The sequence below is a fragment of the Microcebus murinus genome, chromosome 32, assembly GCF_040939455.1.
Source record: "Microcebus murinus isolate Inina chromosome 32, M.murinus_Inina_mat1.0, whole genome shotgun sequence".
Taxonomy (NCBI): domain Eukaryota; kingdom Metazoa; phylum Chordata; class Mammalia; order Primates; family Cheirogaleidae; genus Microcebus; species Microcebus murinus.
Window position 1 is genome coordinate 4,815,722 of NC_134135.1, and position 27,246 is coordinate 4,842,967.

General features: G+C 40.2%; 1 protein-coding gene across 3 annotated transcripts; it reads left to right on the forward strand.

The window, feature by feature from the left end:
- The first annotated feature begins 3,826 nt into the window (after positions 1 to 3,826).
- On the forward strand, positions 3,827 to 27,040 carry LOC105882883 (uncharacterized). 3 transcript variants are annotated; one of them, XM_075999055.1, is made up of 6 exons: positions 3,827 to 3,881; positions 8,804 to 8,970; positions 9,546 to 9,634; positions 18,128 to 18,254; positions 18,738 to 18,869; positions 23,062 to 27,040. In XM_075999055.1, the coding sequence occupies exons 3-6, from the start codon at positions 9,620 to 9,622 to the stop codon at positions 25,395 to 25,397; spliced, it is 2,610 nt and encodes an 869-aa protein (XP_075855170.1). In that variant the 5' UTR covers positions 3,827 to 3,881; positions 8,804 to 8,970; positions 9,546 to 9,619; the 3' UTR covers positions 25,398 to 27,040. The 3 variants fall into 3 exon arrangements, with proteins under 3 accessions (XP_075855170.1, XP_075855169.1, XP_012641044.1); XM_075999054.1 differs by having other exon boundaries at positions 3,846 to 3,994; XM_012785590.3 differs by lacking the exon at positions 8,804 to 8,970 and having other exon boundaries at positions 3,846 to 3,994.
- Positions 27,041 to 27,246: the final 206 nt, after the last annotated feature.

The following is a 27,246-nucleotide window of genomic DNA, read 5'->3' on the forward strand; positions in this document are numbered from 1 at the left end:
TCCTTTGGTTTTTAATGGAGGCTCCATCACATATGGCTGATTGATTAAACCATTGGCCACTAGTGATTAACTTAACCTTCAGACCCTTTCCTGTTAGGATTTTGATAGTGATTGCACTGAATCTTTTTTTTTTTTTTTTTTTTTTTTTTTTTTTTTTTTTTTTTTTTTTTGGGAAAAAGAGTCTCACTCTGTTGCCCAGGCTAGAGTGCCATGGCATCAGCCTAGCTCACAGTAACCTCAAACTCCTGGGCTCAAGCGATCCTTCTGCCTCAGCCTTCCAAGTAGGTGGGACTGCAGGCATGCTCCACCATGCCTGGCTAGTTTTTTCTATTTTTGGTAGAGACGTGGTCTCGCTCTTGCTCAGAGCTGGTCTGGAACTCCTGAGTTCAAATCATCCACCCACCTCAGCCTCCCAGAGTGCTAGGATTACAGGCTTGAGCCACCACGCCCGGCCTGCACTGAATCTTTATGTCACTCTGGGGAGTACTTCCATCTTAGCAATACTAAGTTTCCAATCCACAAATCCGCAAATGTCTTGATATTTGTTTAGGCTTTAATTTCAGCAATGCCTTGTCATTTTCAGTGTATAAATCTTCTATTTTCTTGGTTAAATTTATTCCTGTTGTATTCTTTCCAATGCTATTGTAAATGGAATAGTGTGCATAATTTCTCTCTTAATTTATTGATTGGTTGTGTCCAGAAATAGAATTTATTTTTGAGTGTGAATATTATATTCTGAAATGTACTGCTTATTTAAAATTTTTAATAGATTCTGTGACATTCTTCAGGCTTTTTAAATACAAGATCATGTGTTCTGTAAATATAATTTTACTTCTTTTCTTTTCTTTCTTTCTTTTTTCTTTTTTTTTTTTTTTGAGACAGAGTCTCACTCTGTTGCCTGGGCTAGAGTGAGTGCTGTGGCATCAGCCTAGCTCACAGCAACCTCCAACTCCTGGGCTCAAGCGATCCTTCTGCCTCAGCTTCCCGAGTAGCTGGGACTACAGACATGTGCCACCATGCCCAGCTAACTTTTTCTATATAGTTTTAGTTGTCCAGCTAATTTCTTTCTATTTTTAGTAGAGACAGGGTCTCGATCTTGCTCAGGCTGGTTTCGAACTCCTGACCTCGAGCAATCCACGCTCCTCAGCCTCCCAGAGGGCTAGGATTACAGGCATGAGCCACCGCACCCGGCTACTTCTTCTTTTCCAATTGGACACCTTTTATTTCTTTTTCTTGTCTAACTTCTCTGGGTAGAACTTCCACTATAAAGTTGATATAAAGTGGCAAAGGAGGCATCTTTGTCTTTAATAGCAGAAAGTTTTCAGTCCTTCACCAATGAGTATGATGTTAACTGGTTTTTTTTTCTTCTTCTTCTTTTCTCTTTCAGCTTATTATGGGGGTACAAATGTTTAGGTTATATATTGCCCCTGCCCCACCTGAGTCAGAGCGTCAAGCCTGCCCATCCTACAGATGGTGTGCATTGCACTCATTACGTGTGTATATACCCATCCCCTGCAGCTGCCCGACATCCGATTAATGTTATTGCTATATGTGCACTTAGGTGTTGATCGTTAACTAGGTTTTTAATAAAACTGGGTTTTTAATGCCCTTCTTAGGATACCCTTTTTATCCATAGTTTTGAGTGTTGTTATCATAAATAGGTGTTGGTGTTTCTCAAATGCTTTTTTTCATCAATTGAAAGGATCATGTGTTTTTATTCCTTCATCCTATAAATGGGGTGCATTTCAGAAACTGATTTTTGTTTGTTGAACCAACCTTGCATTTCCAAAATAAATCCCATTTGGTAATGGTGTATAATTCTTGTAATATGCCTTAAGTTTCAGTTTTCTAGTATTTTTTACGGGATTTTTGTATCTATATTTACAAAACATACTGTAATTTCCTTCCTTCCTTCCTTCCTTCCTTCCTTCCTTCCTTCCTTCCTTCCTTCCTTCCTCCCTTCCTCCCTCTCTTTCTCCCTCTCTTTCTCCCTCTCTTTCTCCCTCTCTTTCTCCCTCTCTCTCTCTTTTTCCCTGAGACAGGGTCTCCCTCTGTCACCCTGGCTAGAATGCAGTGGCTTCATCACAGCTCGCAGCAACCTCAAACTCTTGGGCACAAGCAATCCTCCTGCCTCAGCCTGCTGAATACCTGGAACTACAGGCTGGAGCCACCATGCCTGGCTAATTTTTTCTATTTTTGGTAGAGATGGGCTCTCTGTTTTGCTCAAGCTGGTAAAGACTCTTGACCTCAAGCACTCCAGCCTCAGCCTCCCAGAGTGCTAGAATTACAGGGTAAACCACCATGCCCCGCCCAGAATTTGTTCACCTTAAAACCGTAGGTTTAGGCCGGGCGCTGTGGCTCACGCCTGTAATCCTAGCTCTTGGGAGGCCGAGGCGGGCGGATTGCTCAAGGTCAGGAGTTCAAAACCAGCCTGAGCAAGAGCGAGACCCCGTCTCTACTATAAATAGAAAGAAATTAATTGGCCAACTGATATATATAAAAAATTAGCCGGGCATGGTGGCGCATGCCTGTAGTCCCAGCTACCCGGAAGGCTGAGGCAGAAGGATCACTCGAGCCCAGGAGTTTGAGGTTGCTGTGAGCTAGCCTGACGCCACGGCACTCACTCTAGCCTGGGCAATAAAGTGAGACTCTGTCTCAAAAAAAAAAAAAAAAAAAAAAAAAAAAAAAAACCCCGTAGGTTTATACCTTTGACCAACCCTTCCTCATTCTCTCCACCTTCACCCCTGGTAACCACTCTTTTACTCTGTTACTATGAGTTTGACTTTTTTAGATTGCACATATAAGCGAAATCATGCAGTATTTGTCTGTCTGTTTCTTGCATATTTCTCTTGGCATAATGTCTTCCAGGTTTCTGAATCCAGCCATAGCCCCACATATATCCCAGTTCCCTGATCGCTGAGCAGCTTTAGCCTTGCTGGCAGTAATCCAGCCCAACAGGCTCGCAAAATTAACTTTCTTTTTTTGAGAGAGAGAGAGTCTCACTCTGTTGCCCAGGCTAGAGTGAGTTCCTTGGCGTCAGGCTAACTCACAGCAACCTCCAACTCCTGGGCTCAAGCGATCCTCCTGCCTCAGCCTCCCGAGTAGCTGGGACTACAGGCATGCGCCACCATGCCCGGCTAATTTTTTCTATATATATTAGTTGGCCAGTTAATTTCTTTCTATTTATAGTAGAGACGGATCTCCCTCTTGCTCAGGCTGGTCTCGAACCTGGAGGGAGCGGCCCGCCTCGGCTTTCCAGAGTGCTAGGATTACAGGCGCGAGCCACCGTGCCCAGCCTACAAAAATAGCTTTTGACTTAAAATGTTTCAACTTAAGAAAATATCTTAGTTTCCAATATAAGTGGACCACAACTTTAAACTTTCACCTCAATTTTGAAACATTAGCTTAAAATAGGCAAGAAGCAACGCTGCTCTTCGGAACAGGCGATAAGCACAAATATTACCAAACACGAAACACGGGACGCCGGAGACAGGCGAAGCCCTGCCCGGACCCTCCGCCCTGCCGGGACCCTCCGCCCTGCCGGGACCCTCCGCCCTGCCGGGACCCTCCGCCCTGCCCGGACCCTCCGCCCTGCCCGGACCCTCCGCCCTGCCGGGACCCTCCGCCCTGCCCGGACCCTCCGCCCTGCCCGGACCCTCCGCCCTGCCCGGACCCTCCGCCCTGCCCGGACCCTCCGCCCTGCCCGGACCCTCCGCCCTGCCCGGAGTGGCTCCTCCCCAAGTCCGCCCTCTATTCTCGCCCCGCCCCTCGCCGGCCGCGCCCCTCCCAGGCCCCGCCCACAGGCCTCCCAGTCTTTTCCGTCCGCCCGCCAGTTTCCTGCACGCAGGAAGCGGATCGCCGGAAAGGTCACACTGCTGCGCGTGAGTTTCCTTTATCTAAATTAACCGTTGCTTTGCAGTCTTTGGCTCGCCATTCCCGGGATCTGGGGGTCTCTACTCACCCGAAAGTATCCGCAACAGCCCCTTCACCTCAAGTAAGTCTTGGAATTGCTTCCCTTTCCGTTTGAAATCTGAGTCTGGTCCTTGCTCCGGGCTTTTCAGCCTTGGGACCGCGTAGACACCGCCATGCAGGTCGTTTTCTTGCTTAAAACCCTTACTGATCTTTCCTCCCGCCCCGTGCATGTCAGGTCCTCGCGACCCCCAAGCTTTGCCCCTACCGGTCCTTGGACGGCAGCTGTCGCCGTCCTGCTCCAGGGGCAGCCACTTCCTCCCCCAGGTTCTGGGATTCTGCGACCCTCTGTCTCCTGACACGCCATCTCCCCACACCTCGCGTCCTCCTCTGGCCGGGCCCCTTCTCTCTCCAGGCTTCCCCTTGACAGTCACCGCTTTCCTTGACCCTGCGTTGAGGGAGGCTACCTGAGTCTGTTTTGCGATACCCAGTGTTCTTCCGTCCCAAACTCAACCCCACTGGGAAACGTGCGTTTCGGGGAGGTGGGCATCTTATTCCATCTCCCTCTTTCTGAATGTGCGAGTGAGAGGGATCAGTAGAAAGACAGACGGAGAGTGACGGAACAGAAATAGAAAAGCTGAGGAGAAAGGAATGAGGGAGAACCATAAATACGTGGCAAAGAGGACGATGATTTAGGGACTTCCAAAAGGACAGCAAGAGTGTGAGAAAAGGGGAATCTCCAGGGAGATGAAAGGTTGGAAAATAGGACTAGAAGCACTTGGTGGGCTGTAGGAGAGGGGGCAAGAAAGTGGGAGGCACTGCAGGCAGTGAGGGGAGAAGGTGAGAAGAGTCGGAGCCATGGCAGACAGGCAAGGTCCTGCTGGGATTGAAAGAGGGGGCAATGACTTGGTGAGCAGAGGGAGAAACAGCAGGGAGGAAGCATAGGAAGCTGGCAGTGCTAGAGAGTGGAGACAAGGGAGATGTAAGAAGGAAAGGGGGAACATAACAGGGAGGGCAGAGGGGGAGCAGAAGTACGGGAAGAAAGAGGCAGACATACGAAGATTAGGGACAAACAAAACGATTGGGGAGAAACAACGATGGAGGTGAAATAAGTCACCAGCATATATATGTTCCATTCCATAGTTGCTTTTTCATTTAGTTGATTTGTTTCCTGTGCTGTGCAGAAGCTTTTTAGTTTGATGTAGTCCCACTTGTTTGTTTTCAATTTTGTTGCCTGTGCTTTTGGTGTCATATCCAAAAAATCATTGCCAAGACCAATGTCAAGGAGTTTTTTTCCCTATGTTTTCTTCTGGGAGTTTTATGGTTTCAGGGCATACATTTAAGTCTTTAATCCATTTTCAGTTGATTTTTCCATGTAGTGTGAGATAAGTGCCCAGTTTCATGCTTCTGAATGTGAATATGCAACTTTCTCGGCAGGATGTATCGATGAGAGTGCCCTTTCCCCATTCTATATTATTAGTGCCCTAGTCAAAGGTTAGTTGTCTGTATATGAGTATGTTTATTTCTGGGGCCTCCATTGTGTTTGATTGGTCTGTGTATGTTTTTAGCCAGTATGATACCGTTATGATTGCTGTACCTTGTAATATAGTTTGTACTCAGGAAGTGTGATGTCTCCAGCTTCTTAAGATTGCTTTTGGTTTTGTTTGTTTGTTTGTTTGGTTTTTTTTTTTTGGTAGTTCTATAAAAGTTTTAGGATTTTTTTTCTATTTCTGTGAAAATGGCATTTGAATTTCCATAGGGATTATTCTGAATCTGTAGATCGCTTTTGGTAGTACAGGCATTTTGATAATAATTTTTTAAATTTTTTTTCTTTTTTTAAAATAAGGTCCACATATTTCATTTGTTAATAATTTTAACAATATTCTTTCAACCCATCAACATGGGAAAGCTTTACATTTATTTGGATGTTCTTCAATTTCTTTCACCAGTGTCTTACGGCTTTCAGTGTACAGATTTTTCACTTCATTGGTTAAATCTATTCCTAAGTATTTTATTCCTTGATGCTATTGTAAATGAGACTTTTTCTTAATTTCTTTTTCAGATATTTTGTCTTTAATGCATAAGATCTGGGGGTTCTCTTTCTCTGTGATGTCCTCACTGAACTCAATCCAACCAATCCCCAATTGCCTTTAAACTGGACTCCATGTTGTCCCCAGTTGCTGGCAAGTTTTCCCAGCAGGGCCAACTTTGTGGTCTCTATACTGAAGGTCCTGGGTTCTTCAGTTTGCAGTTTGTGTTCATTCACGTTGTGTTACCGGAGGTCCAGTTTGTTCATGTATGCATGGAGGAGAGGTAGAAAAATGGGGAAAAGTGGAGGAGAGTCCTTAAAAGCAAGGATGGGCTGTAAAGCAAGGATGGGCTTCTAGCTTAGTCCAAGGAATGGTGTGTGCACCTGTTCCACGCTTGGTTGTGGGATCAAGGAGTGTGTGAAACTCTTAGAAAGGAATGTCTCAGGTCTGGTTTGAACACCTGGAAGTGGATTTATGGGTGGTTGTGGAGCTGCAGGATTGTTTTGAAATGCCATACTGCCTTAGCTCAGGTTCTCTGGGACATAGATGCTGAGACTGAGATTTGCATGCAGAGGCTTAATTGGGAAACTCATAATTACTCTTAAGGAGGACTGAAGGCAGTGGAATCAGAGAGAAAAGTTATCCTGCAATGTACAGTTGACCTTTATACAACTCAGGAGTCAGAGGTACTTGCCTGTGTAGTAAAAAATCCACATATAACTTTTGACTCCCCCAAAACTTCACTACTAATAGCCTTTTGTTGACCTGAAGCCTTCGCAATAATAGTAGATTAACACATATTTTATATATGTATTATATACTGTATTCTTATGATAGAGTAAGCTAGAAAAAGGAAAACTTTATTAAGAACATCATGGGGAGAGAAAATATATTTACTATTCATTAAATGGAAGTGGATTATCATAAAGGTCTTCATCTTCACCATCTTCACATTGAGTAAGCTGAAGAAGAAGAGGGGTCTTCTTGTCTCAGGGATGGCAGAGGTAGAAGGAGAAGGAGGAGGTGGAAGTGGAGTTAAGAGAGGCAGATACACTGAGTGTAACTTTATAGAAATACATAATAATTTCTGTCTGACTTTTTGATTTTTCTTTTCTCTAAAAATGTTTCTGTATGCTACCAATCCTTTTTTCACCATTTGCTTTAGTTTCAGTGCCTATATCATTAAAGGGTTCACATCATTAAGGAAGTCAAAAGCAGTCTTGAATAATGAACTCTTCTGCCGGATTGTCTAACATTAATTTGTTTAATCTTCCTTCTGTCACTGGTTTGGAAGCACTCATCTTCATCAAGTTGTCTTCTGTGAATTCCTTTGGTGTGGTGTCTCTTAGCTCTAGAATTTCTGAACAATCCTTATCTTGAAACCCTTCACCTCCCACTTATTTTGGCAATATCTACCATCTCTTTTGTGATTTCCTTAACTGATTCTGTCATAAATTTTGTGAAGTCATGCATGTCTGGACACAGTTTTCTCCAGCAGGAATGTATTATTTTGAGCTTGATGTCTTTCATGGCCTTTTCTGTAAAAATCATGGCATCTTCAATGGTGTAATCCTTCTAGCCTTTCATGATATTCCCTTTGTTAGGGTGCTCTTCCAAAGCATTGATAATCCTTTCCATAGAGAACATGTCTCATGAACCGTAAGGTCCTTATGACCCTGTGATCTAGAGGCTTACTTACAGGGATGTGTTTGGAGGCAAGCAGACTACTTCAACATCTTAGATGTTGAACTCATGGAGTTCTGGGGGCCCAAGGGCATTATCCAACAGAAAGAGACCTTTATTATTTTTTTCTGTCTTTTCTTCTTCTTCTTCTTTTTTTTTTTTTTTAGATCTTTGCAATGACTTGGAATAAAAGAACTTAAAAGCAGTCCCTTACTGGCAATTTACTTTTTGACTTTAGGCTCAAAGCATCAGTGGAAACAATCCAGGACAAAGGTTTCTCATCCAGGCCTTCTTGTTGTACAATCAAAAGACTGGTAGCTGGTATTTATTATTTCCCTTCATGGCGTGGAGTTTAGCAGCTTTATAGATTAGGGGAGTCCTGATCATGAACCCATCTGTATTTGCATAAAACAGAGTTAGCCTGTCCCTTCTTGCATTAAATCCTGGTGCTTGGTTCTCTTCCTTGTTGATAAACATTCTTTGTGGCATTATTTTTTTCTTTGCCAAAATAGGGTATTTTTCCTGCGTTAAATATCTGTTCAGATATTCTTTCTTTTCAATGGCCTTTTTTTTTTTTATATGACTTCGGAGACGTCATCTGCTGCCTCTTGGTTGGGAAAAGCTGCTTCTCCCATTATCTTGACATTTTTAAAAACCAAACCTCTTTCTAAAATTATCAAAGCATACTTTGCTGGCATTAAATTTTCTAGCCTTAGATCTTTCACCTTCTTTTTGCTTTACATTGTGCTAAAATGACTTCACTTTTTCTCAAATCATATAGGTATGCCTTTTTTTTTTTCCTGAAACAGGGTTTTGCTCTATTGCCTGGGCTAGAGAGCTGTGGCATCAGCCTTGCTCACAGCAACCTCAAACTCTTGGGCTCAAGCAATCCTCCTGCCTCAGCCTCCCAAGTAGCTGGGACTACAGGCATGCGCCACCATGCCCAGCTAAATTTTTCTATATATATTTTTAGTTGTCCAGCTAGTTATTTTTTTAGTAGAGACAGGGTCTCACTCTTGCTCAGGCTGGTCTCAAACTCCTGAGCTCAAACGATTCGCCCGCCTCAGCATCCCAGAGTGCTAGGATTACAGACGTGAGCCACTGCATCCGGCCTCCAATATATTTTTTAAAAAAATCTGTATATAAGTGGATCTGCACAGTTCAAAATTGTGTTATTCAAGGGTCAACTGTAATTAGAACCAAGGCCTAACCTGAGTGTCGCGCCCGCCTCGCCAGCAAGGAAGACGCGGCAACTGGAGTTCTTCTGACCGTGCTTTAATGGGGTTCCCTTTAAACTTACATGATGCGGAAGACGCCGAGGCGTTCTCGGCGGCTGCTTATAAAGGCAGTAAGTACACTGGGCATTGTCTGATTGGATAAGGCACTTGGAAGGGAGGAGACAAACTCTGCACATGCGCTGAGCACTTGTTTGTCAGACTAACAGCAGGGTGTGACCAGGAAGCGGGCGCCATCTTGGAATGGCGTTGCTACCGCGCCCCACACCTGAGCCCATAGGGAGGTTGGGCAGCTGAAGGATGGGCACGTTGTTCCTGAGGGGGTGGATCCCAGAGATGCCTGGCAGCAACCACTCCACCTGGTGACTTCTATGAGGTCTTTTGAGAGTGCAAGAATCATAATGCAACCTATAGAAGAATTATGGGGAAAATTCCAGCCCAGCTCCCCACAGCTGCAGTGTGGGGAGCTTTACCAAAAGGGGAGCGATATCTAATAAAAGGGACCAAAAATTCACTTGTTGCTCTTCCTGTAGGAGTTTATTGTCCTTTTATCGCACCCCTCTCCCCCTGTGCAGTGGGCAGCAGAAGCCATCTTTCCACCGGGTGAGGTCTTCCCTGGGTATGTGGCTGCAGCACAGAAAGGAGTGTGTTGTTTCTAAGCATTAAACAACATATTTTAAACTTTCAGATTACTTCTAAAGGTTCATGTTACATGAGGAAGAAGCCTAGAAGAGGAGGAAGAGGAAAGAAAAGGAGTCAGGAATGGCTGTTACTCAGGTAAAGTGAGATTCTCAGTGTATTGTTCTGAGTCTCCCTCCTTTTTGCAGTGGCGGGCATTGGCATTGCTAATCTTCTCTGTCTCTGAACCATCTAGCCCAGCGTGTTTGCTCACATTCACCCATGCCTTTCCTCAGCCCCTGTCATCTCCACGTAGATTCCGTCTCACTGTGACGCAGTGACGTGACCTTGAGAAGAGGCTTCACTGGACACGGTCCTGGGAAAGGCTTCACACCCAGATGTAGATTGGAGACGGGGTGTGGGTCCCCTAGTGTCAGTGCTGTTGGGCAGCAGGGCCTGTTTAGGGGCCACATCTGGATGCACTGTCACTCTCTGTAGACTGGAATTAGAGACACTGCATGTGGAGGTCATGGGTTAACATGCACAAATACCTGCCAAATTATAGAAAAGGAAGCCTGTAAGGGGAGATCTTTTCTGCCTAGTTTTATTCTACATTTGAAGCTAACTAGGTTGAGGAGGGACAAAAAAAAGAAGCTAAATAAGTGAGTTCTGGTGTCAAAATGAGTGGGAATGGAATAGAAAGTTAGTAGTTTTATTCTGCATTTGAAGCTAAATAGGTTGGGGAGGGACAAAAAAAGAAGCTAAATAAGTGGTTCTGGTGTCAAAATGAGTGGGAATGGAATAGAAAGTTAGATACAGACATCAGTGATAGAGGGTGTTTTATTCCATCATTCAATTTAAAATATGTCTAGCAGCAGATTCATTTAGCCATTGTCAGCATATCCATCCCACAGAGGCTGGTGTTCCTGCAGGGACTCTTATGCAGCAGGTGTTTTAAGTAGAAAGGTTATAATTTTGCTCAGACATAGGAGCAGAACTTCTTTGTCATTAGAGAAAATGGAACCAAATTCTCATCCCACCAATTATTATCAAATATTATTTTATTTTAAACATCACATAATGTATATATTTGTTTTGTGGTAAAATTCCAAACAAAGTTGCACATTAGGCATTAAGATGGTAGTATGACATGAGGGATATAGGTAATATATGTGTGGTATTCATGCTAAATGAGATTTTAGCCACTCTTGCCACAAAAACAACAAAAAAAGTGTAGCTATGTGAGATGATAGATACATTAATTTGTTAAACTATAGTGACTTTTTGATTGTCTAGACCATAACATCAATTATATACCTTAAATGTACACAATAAAATCTATTTAGAAACAAACAAAACTAGGGGCATCAAGGAAATATTTACACTGAAAAAATTTATAACCTAAAAAAAGAACATTAAGGAATGTATAAAATGAAGCTACAGAATATAAAATAGTTTCTATTTTATATTAAAAGAAAATTGGGCCAAGAATGAGAATCCATTTCAGGCGTCCTCAAATTACGGCCCACGGGCCACATGCTGCACGCAGAGGACATTTATCCCGCCCGCCATCCTGCCCGCTGGGTGTTTTTGCTATGCTGCCTGTCCTGCTTAGCAGCCGACTCGCCCCAGGCCCACAGTGCGCACTCTCCAACGGTCTGAAGGACAGTGAACTGGCCCCCTGTTTAAAAAGTTTGAAGACCCCTGATCTATTTTATATGCACACTTTCACAAAATAATGAAACCTACTCACACTGCCAAGGAATTGGAAAATCGAAATACAGAGGGTTATCATTTTCCTCAGATTCTCAAAATGTAAAAAGAACTTATTAGGAAGTTTTGTTTAAATGAGGGGGTAATCTCACGTGATGTTGTTAGGAGAGGGAACCTTTGCAGCCGGGGCTTATGGGGAAATCTTGCCAGATCTAGCAAAGTAGGGAATGCCCCATCCTAGAAGAAGCAATCACTCTTCAGTTGCCAGCCTGGAGGAATCCAGGCTCCCCTTCCCTGTGGCATCCTCCGCCATCCCTCATGTCTCGACAGGGAGCTGCCGTTGTCAGTTCTGTGGCAAGAGGCAGTGCAAGGTGTCAAGATGTATTTACGTGTCATTATGAGATTCTTCAGTGAATGTTCTGTTGTGATATTTTATTTCACAAATTTTTGGAAGTTTGCACCTTTTCATGTCAATAAACATGAATAGCTTTTTTGCATCCTCTTTGGAGCAATCTCTGAATGAAGACACGTGGCTCTTTACAGTTTTTTAGTGTTATAAAGAATGTCAACAGTGGCTGCTTCTGTGCATGCTGTCTTCATTATAGGTGTCTGAGTGTTCATCCAGGTTAGACAGTTGAAAGAGTGAATTTCAGTTTTGCAAGATGCAAATGTACTAGAGATCTGTTGCACAATAATGTGAATGTACCTAATATTACCGAACTGTAAACCAACAAACTTTACTGAAAGATGCAACAAAGAACACGATCAAAGGCTAACAACCTCAATTCTTATTGGAAGATGTAGGGACATAAACAATAGGGACATAAAAACAATGTAGGGACATAAAAACAATGTAGGGACATTGTTTTTTTTTTAGGACGGTATACCACCAAAGCAAAAATAAATGTCTTTCTTTGGAAGGCTTGGCTCACTGCATGATTATAAAATACTGTGTTTCTTTTAGATCTAATGTTTTCTTATTTAAATTTTCTTTACATGCCTTTTTAATTTGGCTTTTTGTGTGTATCTTGTTATAGGTATTATACTTGATTAATTTTAAAGTTCCAGATTTTATATATATGTATAAATAGGTTCATGTGTAGTTTGACAAACCCATAAATATTCTTTTCAAAATTATGTTGGTTCTCCTTCAAGATGACACAGTCAGATTTTTATTGAAATCTTACATATTTATTTTACATTTGAATGGCTCTGAATTTTTACACTTACAGAGGTCATTATGTCCCTACATCTTCCAATAAGAATTGAGATTGTTAGCCTTTGATCGTGTCTTTGTTGCATCTTTCAGTAAAGTTTGTTGGTTTACAGTTCGGTAACATTAGGTACATTCACATTATTGTGCAACAGATCTCTAGTACATTTGCATCTTGCAAACTGAAATTCTATACCCACTAAGAACTAATTCCCTCTCCTCTCCACAGCCTTTGCCAACCATCTTTCTAAGTTGCATTTGTATGATTTTGACTACTGCAGATATTTATACAAGTAGAATCACATAGTATTTGGTTTATTATTATTATTTTTTTAATATAGAGATGGGGTCTTGCTTTTGCTCAGGCTGGTCTTGAACTCCGAGCTTAAGCAATCCTCCCACCTCGGCCTCCCAGAGTGCTAGGATTACAGGCGCAAGCCACCATGCCCAGCCTATCACACAGTATTTGTTTTTTTTTGTTTGTTTTTGTGACCGGCTTATTCCCCTTAGCATAATGTCCATGAGGTTCATCCATGTTGTAGCATGTGATGGGATTTTCTTCTTTTTTAAGGCTGAATAATACTTTTCATATGTATATATGACATTTTATTTATCTCTTCATTTGTTGATGGACACTTGGTCACTTCTATTTCTTAGCTTTTGTGAATAATGCTGCAATGAACATAGGTTTCCAAATATCTCTTCAAAACCATGCTTTCAGTTCTTTTAGATATATACCCAGAAGGGTGACGGCAGGATTATCTGATAATTCTATTTTTAATTTTTTAGGAACTTCTATCCTGTTTTCCATAATGGGTGCACCATTTTGCTTTCCCACCAACAGTCCATATATGGTGGTAGGCCATTGAAGTCTACCGCTGTTATTATGCTGTTGTCTATTTTTCTCTTCAGTTCTGTTAATTTTGTTTTATGTAGTGGGGAACTCTAATATTAGGTCCATGCATATTTATAAGTTTTTAATGTTACTGATGAATTGACTGTTTATCATTATATAATATCCTTCTTTGGCTCTTGTAACGTTTTTGTCTTAAAGTTATTTTATCTGATGTAAAATAGCTACTGTTGTTCTGTGTAGGTGCCCATTTGCGTGGAATCTCTTTGTTTCCCTTTCTTTCACTTGTAGCCTATGTGTGTCCTTAAGTCTAAAGCGAGACTCGCCTGGACGTGGTAGTTCACACCTGTAATCCTAGCACTCTGGGAGGCCAAGGCCATAGGATTGCTTGAGGTCAGGAGTTGGAAACCAGCATGAGTAAGAGTGAGACTTGTCTGTACAAAAAAAAAAATAGAAAAATTAGCTGGGCATGGTGGTACGTGCCTGTAGTCCCAGCTACTCGGAAGCTCAGGTGGGAGGATACCTCGAGCCTAGGAGTTTGAGGTTCCAGTGAGCTGAGATGACAGCACTGCACTCTAGCCAAGGTGACCAAGTGAGACTCTGTCTCTGAATGAATAAATGAATGAATGAATGAATCAATCAATCAATCAATAAGTAAGTAAATAAATGTGAGTCTCTTGTTGACAAGATATAGTTGGATCTTGTTTGTTTATCTGGGAACGTCTTCATTTCTTCTTTTTTGAAGGAATGTTTCGCTGGATATAGTATTTTGAATTGCTTTTTTCTTTTAGCTCTTTGAATATATCATCCCACCTTTTCCCTGCACGGTTTCTGCTGAGAAATCTGATAATCTCATAGGGGCTCCTTTTTACACAACAAGTCACTATTATCTTGCTACTATCAAAGTTCTTTCTTTTTCTCTGACTTTTGACAATTTGATTTGATATTGATGGTTAGTGATTAAATGTTTCAGTGGAGATCTCTTAAGTTTGTCTAGTTGGGTTTATTTGAGCTCCTTGAGTTTATATGTTCATTTATCTCCTCAGATTTGGGACGTTTCTGGCCACTATTTCTCCACATAGGCTCTTTGTCCCTTTCTCTCTCTTTTTGCCTTCTGGGCCTCCCAGAATGTGTATGTTTTCAGCACTTGAAGGTTTCCCATGAGTCCCTTAGGCTCTCTTTATTTTTCTTTATTTTACATAGTTTTTGCTCCTCTGCTTTGTTGAAAGTCTTGTTGAATGTGCTGATTCTTTATTTTGTCCGACCAAGTCTGCTGTTGAATTCATCTAGTGAATTTTTAACTCAGTTACTATATTTTTAGCTCCATAATTTTTCTTTGATTCTTCTTCATAGCTCCAATCTCTTTGTTGATATTATCCTCTTCATGTATACTTCATGCATAGTTTTCCTGATTTCTTGAATTTTTCTATGTGTGCTATCTTTTAACTCATTGAACATCCTTATGTCTATTATTTTGAATTCTTTGGTAATTCATATGCAATCGGCCTTCTGTATCCAGGGGTTCTGCATCTGCAGATTCAACCAACTCCAGATCGAAAATAGTTGGAAATAAAAAATGGATAATTGCATCTGTACTGAATATATACAGTCCTTTTTTTCTTACCATTATTTCCTAAATAATACAGTATAAATGATTTACATAGCATTTACACTGTATTAAATATTATTGTAAGTGATCTAGAAATCACTTAAAGCATATAGGATGATATGTTTATGTTATAAACAAATATTATACCTTTTTATATAAGGGACTTGAGTATCCACAGATTTTGCTATCCACAATGGACCTAGAACCAATCCCCTACAGATACTCAGGGACAAATGTATCCTTTTTTTCTTTAGAGTAGGTTTGTAGAGATTTCTTTTTTAATGGACCATGTTTCCCTGTCTCTTTGTATGTCTTATTATCTTCTTTTGGAATTTTACTCTTTGAAAAATTAGCTACCTCCCCTAGTTTTTGGTTGCTGGCTTTGTTCAGGGGGGACACTCTTCAATCAACTGGACTAGAAATTCTGGAGACCTCAACCCTTTTTGGCTGAGGATGTCTTTTCTCTGGGCTTCTCTCTTACAATCTCCCAATTGAAGATGTTTGCTCATTTGTACCTGTTGTCTCCCTGTTATTGCGGACAGTGATGCTGCAGTAAGCTGTGGTACTACATCTCCACCTAGTGCCTGTCTGTATTACTACAGACATTGGTTTATGTCAATCATATTTTTTCTCAGTAGCCCCTAACCTTTCATCCTGCTCCTTTCAGTGCTTATATTCAGGAAAGAAAGAAACCAGTCCCTCAGTCCTCTGAAAATTTAGGATGTTGGACAGACGTTCCACTCCTTTCTTTCTCTCAGGAGATGTTGGGAGTTGCAGGTTTCTTCTCTGTCACACCACTGCAAGCCAGGAGCAGGATCTCTGTCAAGTGGATGTGTCAGATTTTCTTGCAGAGCTTTCATACTCTTCACTCTGCACTTGCCTGAGGTACAAGAACCTCATAACTGCTTTCTGGATTTCTCACAAAGGCAGTTGGTCCCTGAATTGTTGTTAAATCTATTTCATCATTGCGAATGGAGAGTTTGGGACTTCCTATTCCTCTGTCTTGCTGACATCACTCCTTCAGTACAGTTTTATAATTTGTGCACATACTTCTGAAAATGACTTGCTAATAAAAATTTACGATATTTTTCGTGTGTGTGTTATTTTGTAATTAGTACTCCTGGAGTAGGAAGATCATCGTTAGTATGTTGTTATTAGTTTGTATACTTAAATAACATTCTTTTTCTGGGTTGCAGTCATGTCATCCATAAATTTTAATGGTCTAGTTTTTCCACTCTATCTCATTTGCACCCTCACCATTTCCCTCTGCTGCTGGTTCCCGTTCAGTCATTCTGTTAACGAACCCACAAGGGGGGTTCAATGTTGCCCGAGGCAAAGATAGCCACTTACTGAGACAGATTTATTTCCCTGAATGCATCAATGGGGCGGGGGCGCTGGTGGGTTTGAATTGCCTCAGATCTGCCTCTCTGACCAAAACGGTCAGGGGTTTTTTCTGCAGGTGAAATGAATAATGCATGAAGGGTGTGAGCATCACTCTGCCTTTGGGGTAAGGTAGAGTGAGAAATCTCACTGCAAGCGCAGTGAGAAATCATGATCAATAAATGGCAGATAAGTCCTTCCCAGGGCAGAGATTTTAGTATTATAATGAACTAGGGGTTAATATTGGCCCTTCCTTCAGCTTCATGCACAGACTCAGTGGGTCTTCCGCACAATCTGTGGTGGAGTATCACTTATCAATTGTATTTGGAAGCACATTTGTTTGATTTCACAGGTTCACAGCTGGAAAGCAATTTTCCTCAGGGTGAAACACACCTTTGAGGGTTTTTTTTTTCTTTGAGACAGAGTCTTACTCTGTTGCCTAAGCTAGAGTGCCGTGGTGTCAGCTTAGCTCACAGCAACCTCACACTCCTGGGCTCAAGCAATCCTGCTGCCTCAGCCTCCCAAATAGCTGGGACTACAGGCACGTGCCACCATGCCCGGCTAATTTTTTCTTTATATTTTTAGTTGGCCAATTAATTTCTTTCTATTTTTAGTAGAGACAGGGTCTCACTCTTGCTCAGGCTGGTTTCGAACTCTTGACCTTGAGTGATCCACCCACCTCGGCCTCCCAGAGTGCTAGGATTACAGGCGTGAGCCACCACGCCCAGTCTCACCTCTGAGTTTTTGATTTAGATTATAGTTAGATGCAACTCTAAACCACAGACTTTTGAATTGGTAGTAGAACAAGTCAAGACTTTGGGGTCTGTTGGGATGGAATGACTGTATTTTGTATGTGAGAAATATATTAACTTTGAGAGGTTAAATACATTAACCTTTGAGGCCAAGGGTAGAATGCTGTAGTTCCAATTTTTTTCTCCTCCAAAATTCATGTTGAAACTTAATCCCCACTGCAACGGTATTAGGAGGTGCGGCCTCTAGGAGAAGATTGAGTCATGAGAGTTCCACCCTTATCAATGGAATTAGGTGCCTTTATTAAAGGGCTTGGTGTAGGATGTTCACTGCCAGCAGAATTGTGAGAAATAAGTTTCTATTGTTCGTAAATTACCCAGTATGTCTTACTATGTTGTAGCAGCACAGAGAGACTTAGTAACACATACTGTAGCCATTATTTAACTTTGATTCTTTTGGTTCAACTCTAATTCCCAGACACCTGGGTTCAGGCTTACTCTGCCATTTTCAGGTTGTTGATATGAGATGAGTTTCTTACAGTATCTGTGACACAGTTGTCTCCTAGTAAGATGGAAACAGATCTTTCTTTTATGGGCTATTTTGTTGTTATTTGAGTTTGAGTTAGTACATGTAAACCATTTGGAGTAATGCCTAGCTCATGGGAAATGTTCTAAAACTTCAGCCATTACTATTGCAATCATTAGCACAGTTTTTAGATTATGAATTTTCTTTAAAGTTGCTATAGATTTTCTCCTCTCTGAAGACGTCACTTGTCCTTTCTTGAAGACCCCACTGGAACTCTAGCTCTTCCAGATACTGAGTATCACTTGGTATGTTGGACATAATATCCAATATTTTTATACAGATAACCCTGTGTTGATTTATCATTTGTATATTTATTGTATTGTCCACAAAAATGAGAAATCCACACTGATTTACAGGATATCATAATCTGTTGAATTTATAACAAACCAAAATTAGGGACACGTAACTTCCTCACAAATGCCTTACATTAATATATCAAAACATACACTTCAATCAAATCAATCCTTACAGTTTTCTCCTTTTCTCATTTTGTGTGAAGATAAGAACTCTTCTCCATAACTGCTTGTTGAAATGTGTTTTTCATTTCAGGGAGCTTTGACATTCAAGGATGTCGCCGTAGAATTCTCTCAGGAGGAGTGGACGTGCCTGGACCCTGCTCAGAGGGCTTTATACAGGGACGTGATGTCGGAGAATTATAGGAACCTTGTCTCCCTGGGTGAGGATAACTTCCCTCCAGAAGTTAGAATCTGTCCTTGTGTGATTTGTATTTTCCCTGTGTATTTTTGTGCCTTTTGGAGCCCCTGTATTATTTCACTTAGATTGAAGAAGTTCTATTAATTCAAAAATGAAAAGCTTCACTATGTGGCATCTGATCTGGCCTTTAACTGTCCCCTTTCTGTAGGTATCCTGCCCCCTTCATTGTACAGCAGTGGTTCCAGAGCTGCAGTATGCATAAAAGCTTATGGCAGACTTTTAAAATATTCAATTTCCTGTTTTCTGCCCTGTGCTTTTGATTCAGTAGTTGCTGGAAGAGAGTTAGATACCTGCATGTTACAATGTTGCCTAAACTCAGAAAGAGCCAGTCAGTGGATGAGTTTGTGAAGTATTTTTCTGATCCATCTATAATGTCTTCTTTCTGTGTAAACATAGGGCTGGGATTTTGGAAAGGTCACAGCACATCTTCCTTTCTTTTTATAAGCAGGAATCTCTCTTCCTGACCTGACTGTTATCTCTATATTGGAGCAAGGGAAAGAGCCATGGACTGTGGAGAGCCAAGCGAAAGCAGCAAGAAACCCACATAGAGGGAAATGGATCAAAAGTGTGAACACAGGTAAGAGTCCAGATGAGCACAGTGTAAGCCACATCATTAAGCAGTGTTTGGGTAACTCTCTGCAAGTGGGAGAGTTCTATGGGAAAACAAGAGATTTCCTGTGAGCCCTGAAAAGAAATTCTTCTCTACTTATCACTGTGTTCTTCAGACATTGTAAAAGTTTATCCTTCCACCCTCCAGTGGTGCTGCAGCTCAAACAGAGACAAAGGCAAAGTGTTTGTCATGATGGACAACACCCTGACATCTGGCTTCTGTGAACTCTTCACTTCCCTGATTCTGTGCAGCACATGGAGGGCTGTTTCCAAGGGGTCTCTTTCCCCCGTGGTCTCTCCTTTTGTACTTGATTCCATCTGATGCTCAGTTCTCCATCCACCTAGGTCAGAACTGTGGCCTCCTAGTCCTGATGCCTTGACCTATCCTGGTTCCATTCCCATTTCCTGTACTTGGAAGACCTAATCAGGAGATGGGAAAACATTGCCTACTTTCATTGCATGTACTGCCTAGAAATTACATGAAGCTGTCTCAGGCTTTCTCTGCCTGTTCAGGTCCCTCAGCCATTTCTCCAGTTCCACGTTTGCCACTCTTCTCAGGTGGGTGACAGGGGAGTGGGTTGAGTTGTTATTCAGAGGAACTGTAAAGATGGTCAACACAAAGGCCTTCTCTTTGATTCGCAGTCCAACAAGGGGAGCCTTTCAGGTTCTTAGCTTAGGATCTGTGGGCAGAGCACAGTCTTTTCTTAAGATCCCTAAAATTCTGACCCCTGTATTTGCATTTTTCTCTCTCCCAGTGTTCTATCTACTATAAGAATGCAGAAAAACTTTGACTCTTCTGATTTTGTATTCTCTTTTAAGTTTGATTTAGCCTCTGAAACTTGCTTTTGATAACCACATTCCTAGGATCTGACATGCCATCCTTTTTTTCTGTTGTGATAACCCACATTTAGGTTATGGACAACATCTTGTGCACTATTCCATGGAGTGGGCTTACTGGTTAACAGAAAATTATTGAAGGATAACACTATGACCAATATCTTTCAATATCATTCTGCTACATACAGACCTGCCCATTAAAGTCACTGAATAGAGTGGTAAGCTTGTCCCATGATATTCAGAAAGTATAAGATCCTGGTTTTTGAGTAGTGTTAGAAAAGCATCCCACAGGGGCACTGTGATAATGTTGATCACATATACTAAGGTCATCCTTTTTGAGCCAGCAATAAATGATGTAAGAATTTCTCCTAAGGAGAACATTGTTGAAGTTCACAACTTCATCTTTATGAGGCTGTTGACTAAACCACTGTCCATGCAACATTTCTTTTCCCCAGTGTGTTCCATTGTTCACTCTCCTACAATGAATATGAGTTTGATGCATCTTATTGGAAGGAGCTCATGAAGTTGAATAAGGCCTATGTTTTTTGTTTTTTGCTTTTTTTAAGAGACAGGATCTTGCTCTGTCTCCCAGGTTATAGTGCAGTGGCGCGATCATAGCTCACTGCAGGCCAAACTCCTATGCTCAAGTGGTCCCCCTGCCTCAGCCTCCTGAGTAGCTGAGACTACATGTATGTGCTACCATGCCTAACTAATTTTCCAATTTTTTTTATAGAGATGGGGTTTTGCTATGTTGCCCAGGCCTGTCTTGAACTCCTGGTCTCCAACAGTCCTGCCTTGGCCTCCCAAAGTGTTGATGTTACAGGCATGAGCTACCATACCCAGCCTAAATTAGTTCTATGTTTTTTAAGTCCACCATAATTTAAGCTACTGCTGCTTTCATCATGTATTATAAATGAATTTTATTTTTATTCATTTCATTATCAGTTCCATATTTCTGAGGATACTTAGTGTTCTTTGTTTTATGTTGCTACATGTGGTAGGGTTGTATTGGAGAATGCATATTGTTTTATATATATTTTACAAGTTTTTTTCTTTGCTATAGATGGTAGGCTAAGCAACAGTTTCCCTAAAACTTACACATACTCCATTATATTTTGGTATGATAGTTGTAGTTATTCCTTTTACTTCTGATTCATCTTACCTAATTCTTACTAGTAAAGTATACATTTGTCAATTAAATTTATCATTTTAAATTGAAATTATTTGATTTCTTGAGAATATATTTTAATTAAGTTACTCTCTTAATTACAGAGATACTATTAAAATGACTGTACTTGGTATATAAGATACATTGCTTTTCTACAGTATGTTTCAATTTTCTAAATATAATTTTTTGGGTTTAGTTTAAATTTTACTGTTTTTTTTCTGTAACAAATGCTGTATTGTAATAATTATTCTCCCTGTAGAGATTCATCATACCCATCTTAGTATACTAAATTAATATTTAAGTATCTCATTTTACATTTAGCCCATTTCTTTCACTTTAAGGGCTTTTCCACTGGTTTATAAAACCTGCATTTTCTGCTTTTTATGTATGGCCTCTTTATGTTGAGGTTGTTTCATTCTATTCCCAGTTTGCTGAGTGATTTTGTCATGAAAGGGTATTGATTTTTTTTTCAAATGCTTTTCCCTTCATTCTGTCGATGTGAAGCATTGTATTTGCTATCTCATGTTTGTTAATTTGTCAATCCTTGCATTCCAGGAATAAGTCTCACATGATCATGTTGTACAATTCATTTCCTGTTTGTTGAGTTTTGATTGCTAATATTTTGTTGAGGATTTTTGTATTAGCATTCATAAAAGATATTGCTCTGTGGTTTTCTTTATTTGTAATGTCATCGTCTGGCTTTGGTATCAGGGTGATGCTGGCTTTTGGGTTGTAATTCTTTTTTTTTTTTTTTTTTTTGATGGCTGTTCACTTTTATTTATAAGTGGATCAAGGGCAGCCATGGAATACAAAACTTAATTTTAGAAAAGTGTTGAAAACATTAATTCATAGAAAAGTATTAAAAACATAATAGCAATTTATATACAATTGCTATTCCAAATGATAATTCAGTAAGATGAGAATATAAAATTTACTGTTTATTATTTAAAGGCTATCTCAACCATCTTATAAGGAATCATGTTTTAAATTTACAAGCCCAAATATCAAAATTATTTCCAGTTAAAATAAATTTCTAAAGTCTCTGTTAGAAAGAGATGAAATTTTTCTTCAGGACAGTAGCTTTCAAATGAGTGTGCATCAGCATACTTTGGAGGGTTTGTGAAAACACAGATTTATGGGGCTCTACCTTCAGAGTTTTGGGTTCAGTAGGTCTGGGGCAGGGCCCAATAATTTGCATTTCTAACAAGGGCCCAGAATTTCTGATGCTGAGCTCAGGAATCACCTTATGAGAACCAGTGCTTTAGGGGAAATGTATAGGTATTTATGCAGGAGAGCTTTTCCCCTACTCTTCTCTCTCTCTCTCTCTCTCTCTCTCTCTCTCTCTCTCTCTCTCTCTCTCTCTCTCTCTCTTTTAATTTCAAAATATTAAGGGAGTACAAATGTTTTAGTTGACATGAATTTTTTTTTTGTAATGCTTAAGTCCTGGCTATAGGTGTGCCTGTCTCTCAGACAGTGTTCATAGTACCTATAAGGTTGGTTTATTCCTCTCTCCTCTTCCCCCACGCTCTGGTTGCTTTCCACTGAGTTTTACTTCCCTCTGTGCACATATGTGCTCATCAGTTAGTTCCAATTTAATAGTGAGTACATGTGGTGTTTGCTTTTCCATTCTCAAGTTACTCAGATAAATGGGTTCCAGTTCCATCCAGATTGTGGCAAAAGGTATTAATTCTAAATTGCCATTTACTAGATTATTCATTAGTTGAGTTTGTTGTGGTTATTTATCATTACAGTATATCCTGCTGTGGTTTGGCATTTATTCACAATAAATGTGAAGTAAATATATGTAATTTTTTTCTTTCAATTATGAGAGAGCCATATGTTTCCTGCCAGTTCGGATACTTTGAGGTCATGGTGGAAAACAAGTTCTTTTAGTGCTAACATATGTTTGCACAACATGCAGGTTTTGGTAATAGGGTGTTTAAAACTGGGCTTCCCCAACATTGATTTGAATTACATATAATCACCCTTTCTTTACTAAAGAATTCTGTTCCTTCTGTGCGCCTAAGAATCATGGTGGAAAAGTTTCATAGCTGTTTAGTATAAATATTACTTTTGGTGTAGTATGTTTTCAATATGAAATATTTATTTGCCAATTGTAATTAATAGGAAACCCATGTTTCATTATATCTTGTAGATATCTCTCCTAAATGTGTGATCAAGGAATTACTGCCAATAGAGAACAGTAATACAGGAAAAAAATTCCAAACAGTAATGTTGGAAAGCCATGAAAGCCATGACATAGAAGATTTTTACTTCAGGGAAATGCAGAAAAATATACAAGACTTTGAGTTTCAATGTAGAGATGGTGAAAGAAATTATAAAGAAGTACCAATGACCCATAAAAAAAATCTCACTGGTAAAAGAGATGGACATGATCCAGGACATGCAGAAAATAAGCCTGTTCAAAATCAGCTTAGATTAAGCTTTCAGTCACATCTGGCTGAACTGCAGAAATTCCAAACTGAAGGGAAAATTTATGAATGTAATCAAATTGAGAAGACAATTAACAGTGGTTCCTCAGTTTCATCACTTCAAGGAGTTCTTCCTAGTGTCCGAACCAACATTTCTAGTAAAGATGGGAATGATTTTATTCATCCTTCATTACTCACACAAAACCAGAAAACACACATTAGGGAAAAACCTTACAAATGTAACGAGTGTGGCAAAGCCTTTCATTGGAACTCTCTACTCACTATACATCAGATGATCCATACAGGAGGGAAACCATACCAGTGTGATATATGTGGCAAGGTCTTCAGTCATAATTCAAATCTTGTAAATCACAGAAGAATTCATACTGGAGAAAAACCATACAAATGTAAAGAATGTGGCAAGTCCTTTATTCAAAGTTCCAACCTTGCAATTCATCAGAGAATTCATACTGGAGAGAAACCTTACAGATGTAATGAGTGTGGCAAAGCCTTTAAACGGGGCTCATGCCTCACTACACATCAGATAATCCATACAGGAAAGAAACCACATAAATGCGATGTATGTGGCAAGGTCTTCAGTCAAACTTCACATCTCGCAAAGCACCGGAGAATTCATACTGGAGAGAAACCATACAGATGTAATGAATGTGGCAAGGTCTTCAGTCAAAATTCACATCTTGCAAGGCATCGCAGAATTCATACTGGAGAGAAACCTTACAAATGTAATGAGTGTGGCAAAACCTTTAATCTGGTGTCATTACTCACTAGACATCAGATAATTCATACCAGAGAGAAACGTTACCAATGTAATGAATGTGGCAAGGTCTTCAGTCACAACTCCTCCCTAGCACGTCATCGGGGAATTCATACTGGAGAGAAACCTTACAAATGTAGTGAGTGTGGCAAAGCTTTTAATTGGTGGTCACTCCTCACTAGACATCAGATAATCCATGTCAGAGAGAAACCATATAAATGTGATGTATGTGGCAAAGTGTTCAGTGAAAGTTCACGCCTTGAAAGACATCTGAGAATTCATACTGGGGAGAAACCTTACAAATGTAATGAGTGTGGCAAGGTCTTCAGCTACAGTGCAAACCTTTCGATTCATAGAAGAATCCATACTGGAGAGAAACCTTTCAAATGTAATGAATGTGGCAAGGTCTTCAGTTACTACTCTTGCCTAGCACGTCATCGGAGAATTCATACTGGAGAGAAACCTTACAAATGTAATGATTGTGGCAAAGCTTATAGTGAGCGGTCAAGCCTTACTAAACATCAGGTAATCCATACTGAAGAGAAATCTTACAATTGCAATGAATTTGGCAAGGTTTTTATCCCAAGTTCAAAGCTTGTAAGATATCACAGAAATTTTACTGGGGAGAAACCACACAAATGTAGTGAATGTGGTAAAACTTTTATTCATAGGGCCAGCCTGGTGTACCATCAGAGAAGACATACTGGAGAAATGCCATACAAATGTATAGAATGTGGTAAGGTTTTCAATTCCACTTCAAATCTTGCAAGTCATCGGAGAATTCATACTGGAGAGAAACCTTACAAATGTAATGAATGTGGCAAGGTATTCCGTCATCGCTCACCCCTAGCACGTCACCGGAGTATTCATACTGGAGAGAAACCTTACAAATGTAATGAATGTGGCAAAGCCTTTAGAGTGCGTTCAATCCTTGTTAATCATCAGGTAATGCATACTGGAGAGAAACCTTATAAGTGTAATGAATGTGGTAAAACTTTTATCCAAAGGTCAAAGCTGGTATACCATCAGAGGAATCATACTGGAGAGAAGCCATACAAATGTACTGAATGTGGAAAGGCCTTTGGACAGTGGTCCTACCTCAATAAACATAAAAGAATTCATTCTGGAGAGAAACCTTATAAATGTAACAAGTGTGGCAAATCCTTTATTAGCCACTCAGGCCTCACCAAACATCAGATAAAACATACCAGAGAGAACCTTCCAAATACACTGAATGTCACAAGGCCTTTAGACATTGTCCTAACTTCTGGGTTCATCAAATAATTCAAACTTAATATACAGTATATATAGCTTAGTGTTCACTACTTACTAAACATAAGAATATATATCTTGGAAAGAAACCACAGAAATGTATATGTAGCAAGAATTCTACCTGAGGTCAAAACTTGTGGATCTACAGAGAATTCAGAGTTTTACAGATGAAATTGAATGTGGCAAAGCTATTAGCTGTGTTCAATCATTACTTGACATAGGGAGTTCATAGTGAAGAGATATCATATAAATGTGGTGGAGGCTTTCCCCAGGCATCAAGACTCAGTAGACATCAGAATATACATCTTTGAAAGAAACCACACAAATGTAATGTGCATGCTAAGGCTCTTACCCAAAGATCAAAACTGAAACATCAAGAGTATTTATAAATCATGCAGGATGTCTGGTCTTGGGAAAAAAGAGTATTTATATTGGAGAGAATCCTTACAAATGTAATGAATATGGTAACATTTTAAACCAATTCTTACAACAGATGACATATCAGAGAAATTGTACTGGAAATAACTAAGTCTATTTTGGCAAGATTGACTTGAAATATTACATACTGCAGAACAACTATTAATACAAGTCAAAATATGTTAAAACTTATGATATTATCTAAATCAGAGGAGCAAGAGCATGTGTGGAAATGACCGGTTATCCTGTTTATATTAATAAAATACAGTATTCAATTTGAGGTTTCTTACAAAGCCTACTTTCCTATTTATGACTTTCACCCTAAAGGTTGAAGTCTATTGATATTATACCTCTTTACGCACCTTTCGTTGTGATCTCTGGGAATGAATCAGTAAGATAAGAGGACCTACTTCATTAGGTGTGGTTCCTTCATGTCCATGTTACCCTGGAACATTGAGGACACTGAATTTTAAAATTCAATATTGTGAATTAAACAGCATCGGGTATGGATGAGAATGTAAATTTATGATGAAGTCATCATACCTATTGTGTTCAGGGTGTCCTTTTCCAGATAGAGGGCTACTTTGGGTTATGGAAAACAATTGCTCAACAAATTAACCATGAAAGAACAGGTGAGGACATTTCTAGATGAGGATTTTTCATGGGAGGAGAGTGACAGGTTATAAGCGATATTATGTGGTAAAAATAATGTAGGGCAAATGGTGACCACTTCCATTGAATGCCAACTGTTATATATCAAAGATAAATTAAAAATATTATTGAAAAGAGCAGTTATCAGAGAGGAGAGTTTAATCCAGAGAACCAGAATGGCATATTCACAAGTGGGTTTCACATTCAACCACCGGCTTTATATTTTAGTACTGTTTTATTCAGAATGTATCTAGGGTATCATGGCTTAATAAAATATAGTCATTCAGTCTCATCCCCTCTACCAACACAGTTTAATCCCATCTCAGTGTAGGGTACCATTCGACTCTGACAGTTTTTTTTTTTCCATGGTGGAATCAGAATCAAACATAAATTTTTGTGAATACAGTAGTATTCACCTCCCTAACTCATCTACAGAGGGGTATGTTCCAAGCCCTCCCCACCCCCTGGTAGGTGTCTGAAACTGAGGGACTGCTGAACTATATACAGTTTCGGTAAATTTTTGAGGTGTGATAGCAAAACTAGTACAAATCTCCTTTTCTTCCCATTTTCACGGATAGAAGACTCATTCTTACCTTATTTTTATTTTTTTGAGACAGTCTCACTTTGTTGTGTGGGCGTCAGCCTAGCTCGCAGGAACCTCAGACTCCTGAGCTCAAGCAATCCTCCTGCCTCAGCCTCCCAAGTAGCTGGGACTACAGCCATGCACCACCATGCCCAGCTATTTTTTTTCTATATATTTTTAGCTGTCCAAGTAATTTCAGTCTACTTTTAG

Coding starts and splice junctions, on each gene's coding strand:
- LOC105882883 (XM_075999055.1), top strand. Junction 18,255..18,737: donor TAGGAACCTTGTCTCCCTGG/GTGAGGATAACT, acceptor TCTTTTTATAAG/CAGGAATCTCTCTTCCTGAC. Junction 18,870..23,061: donor GATCAAAAGTGTGAACACAG/GTAAGAGTCCAG, acceptor TATATCTTGTAG/ATATCTCTCCTAAATGTGTG.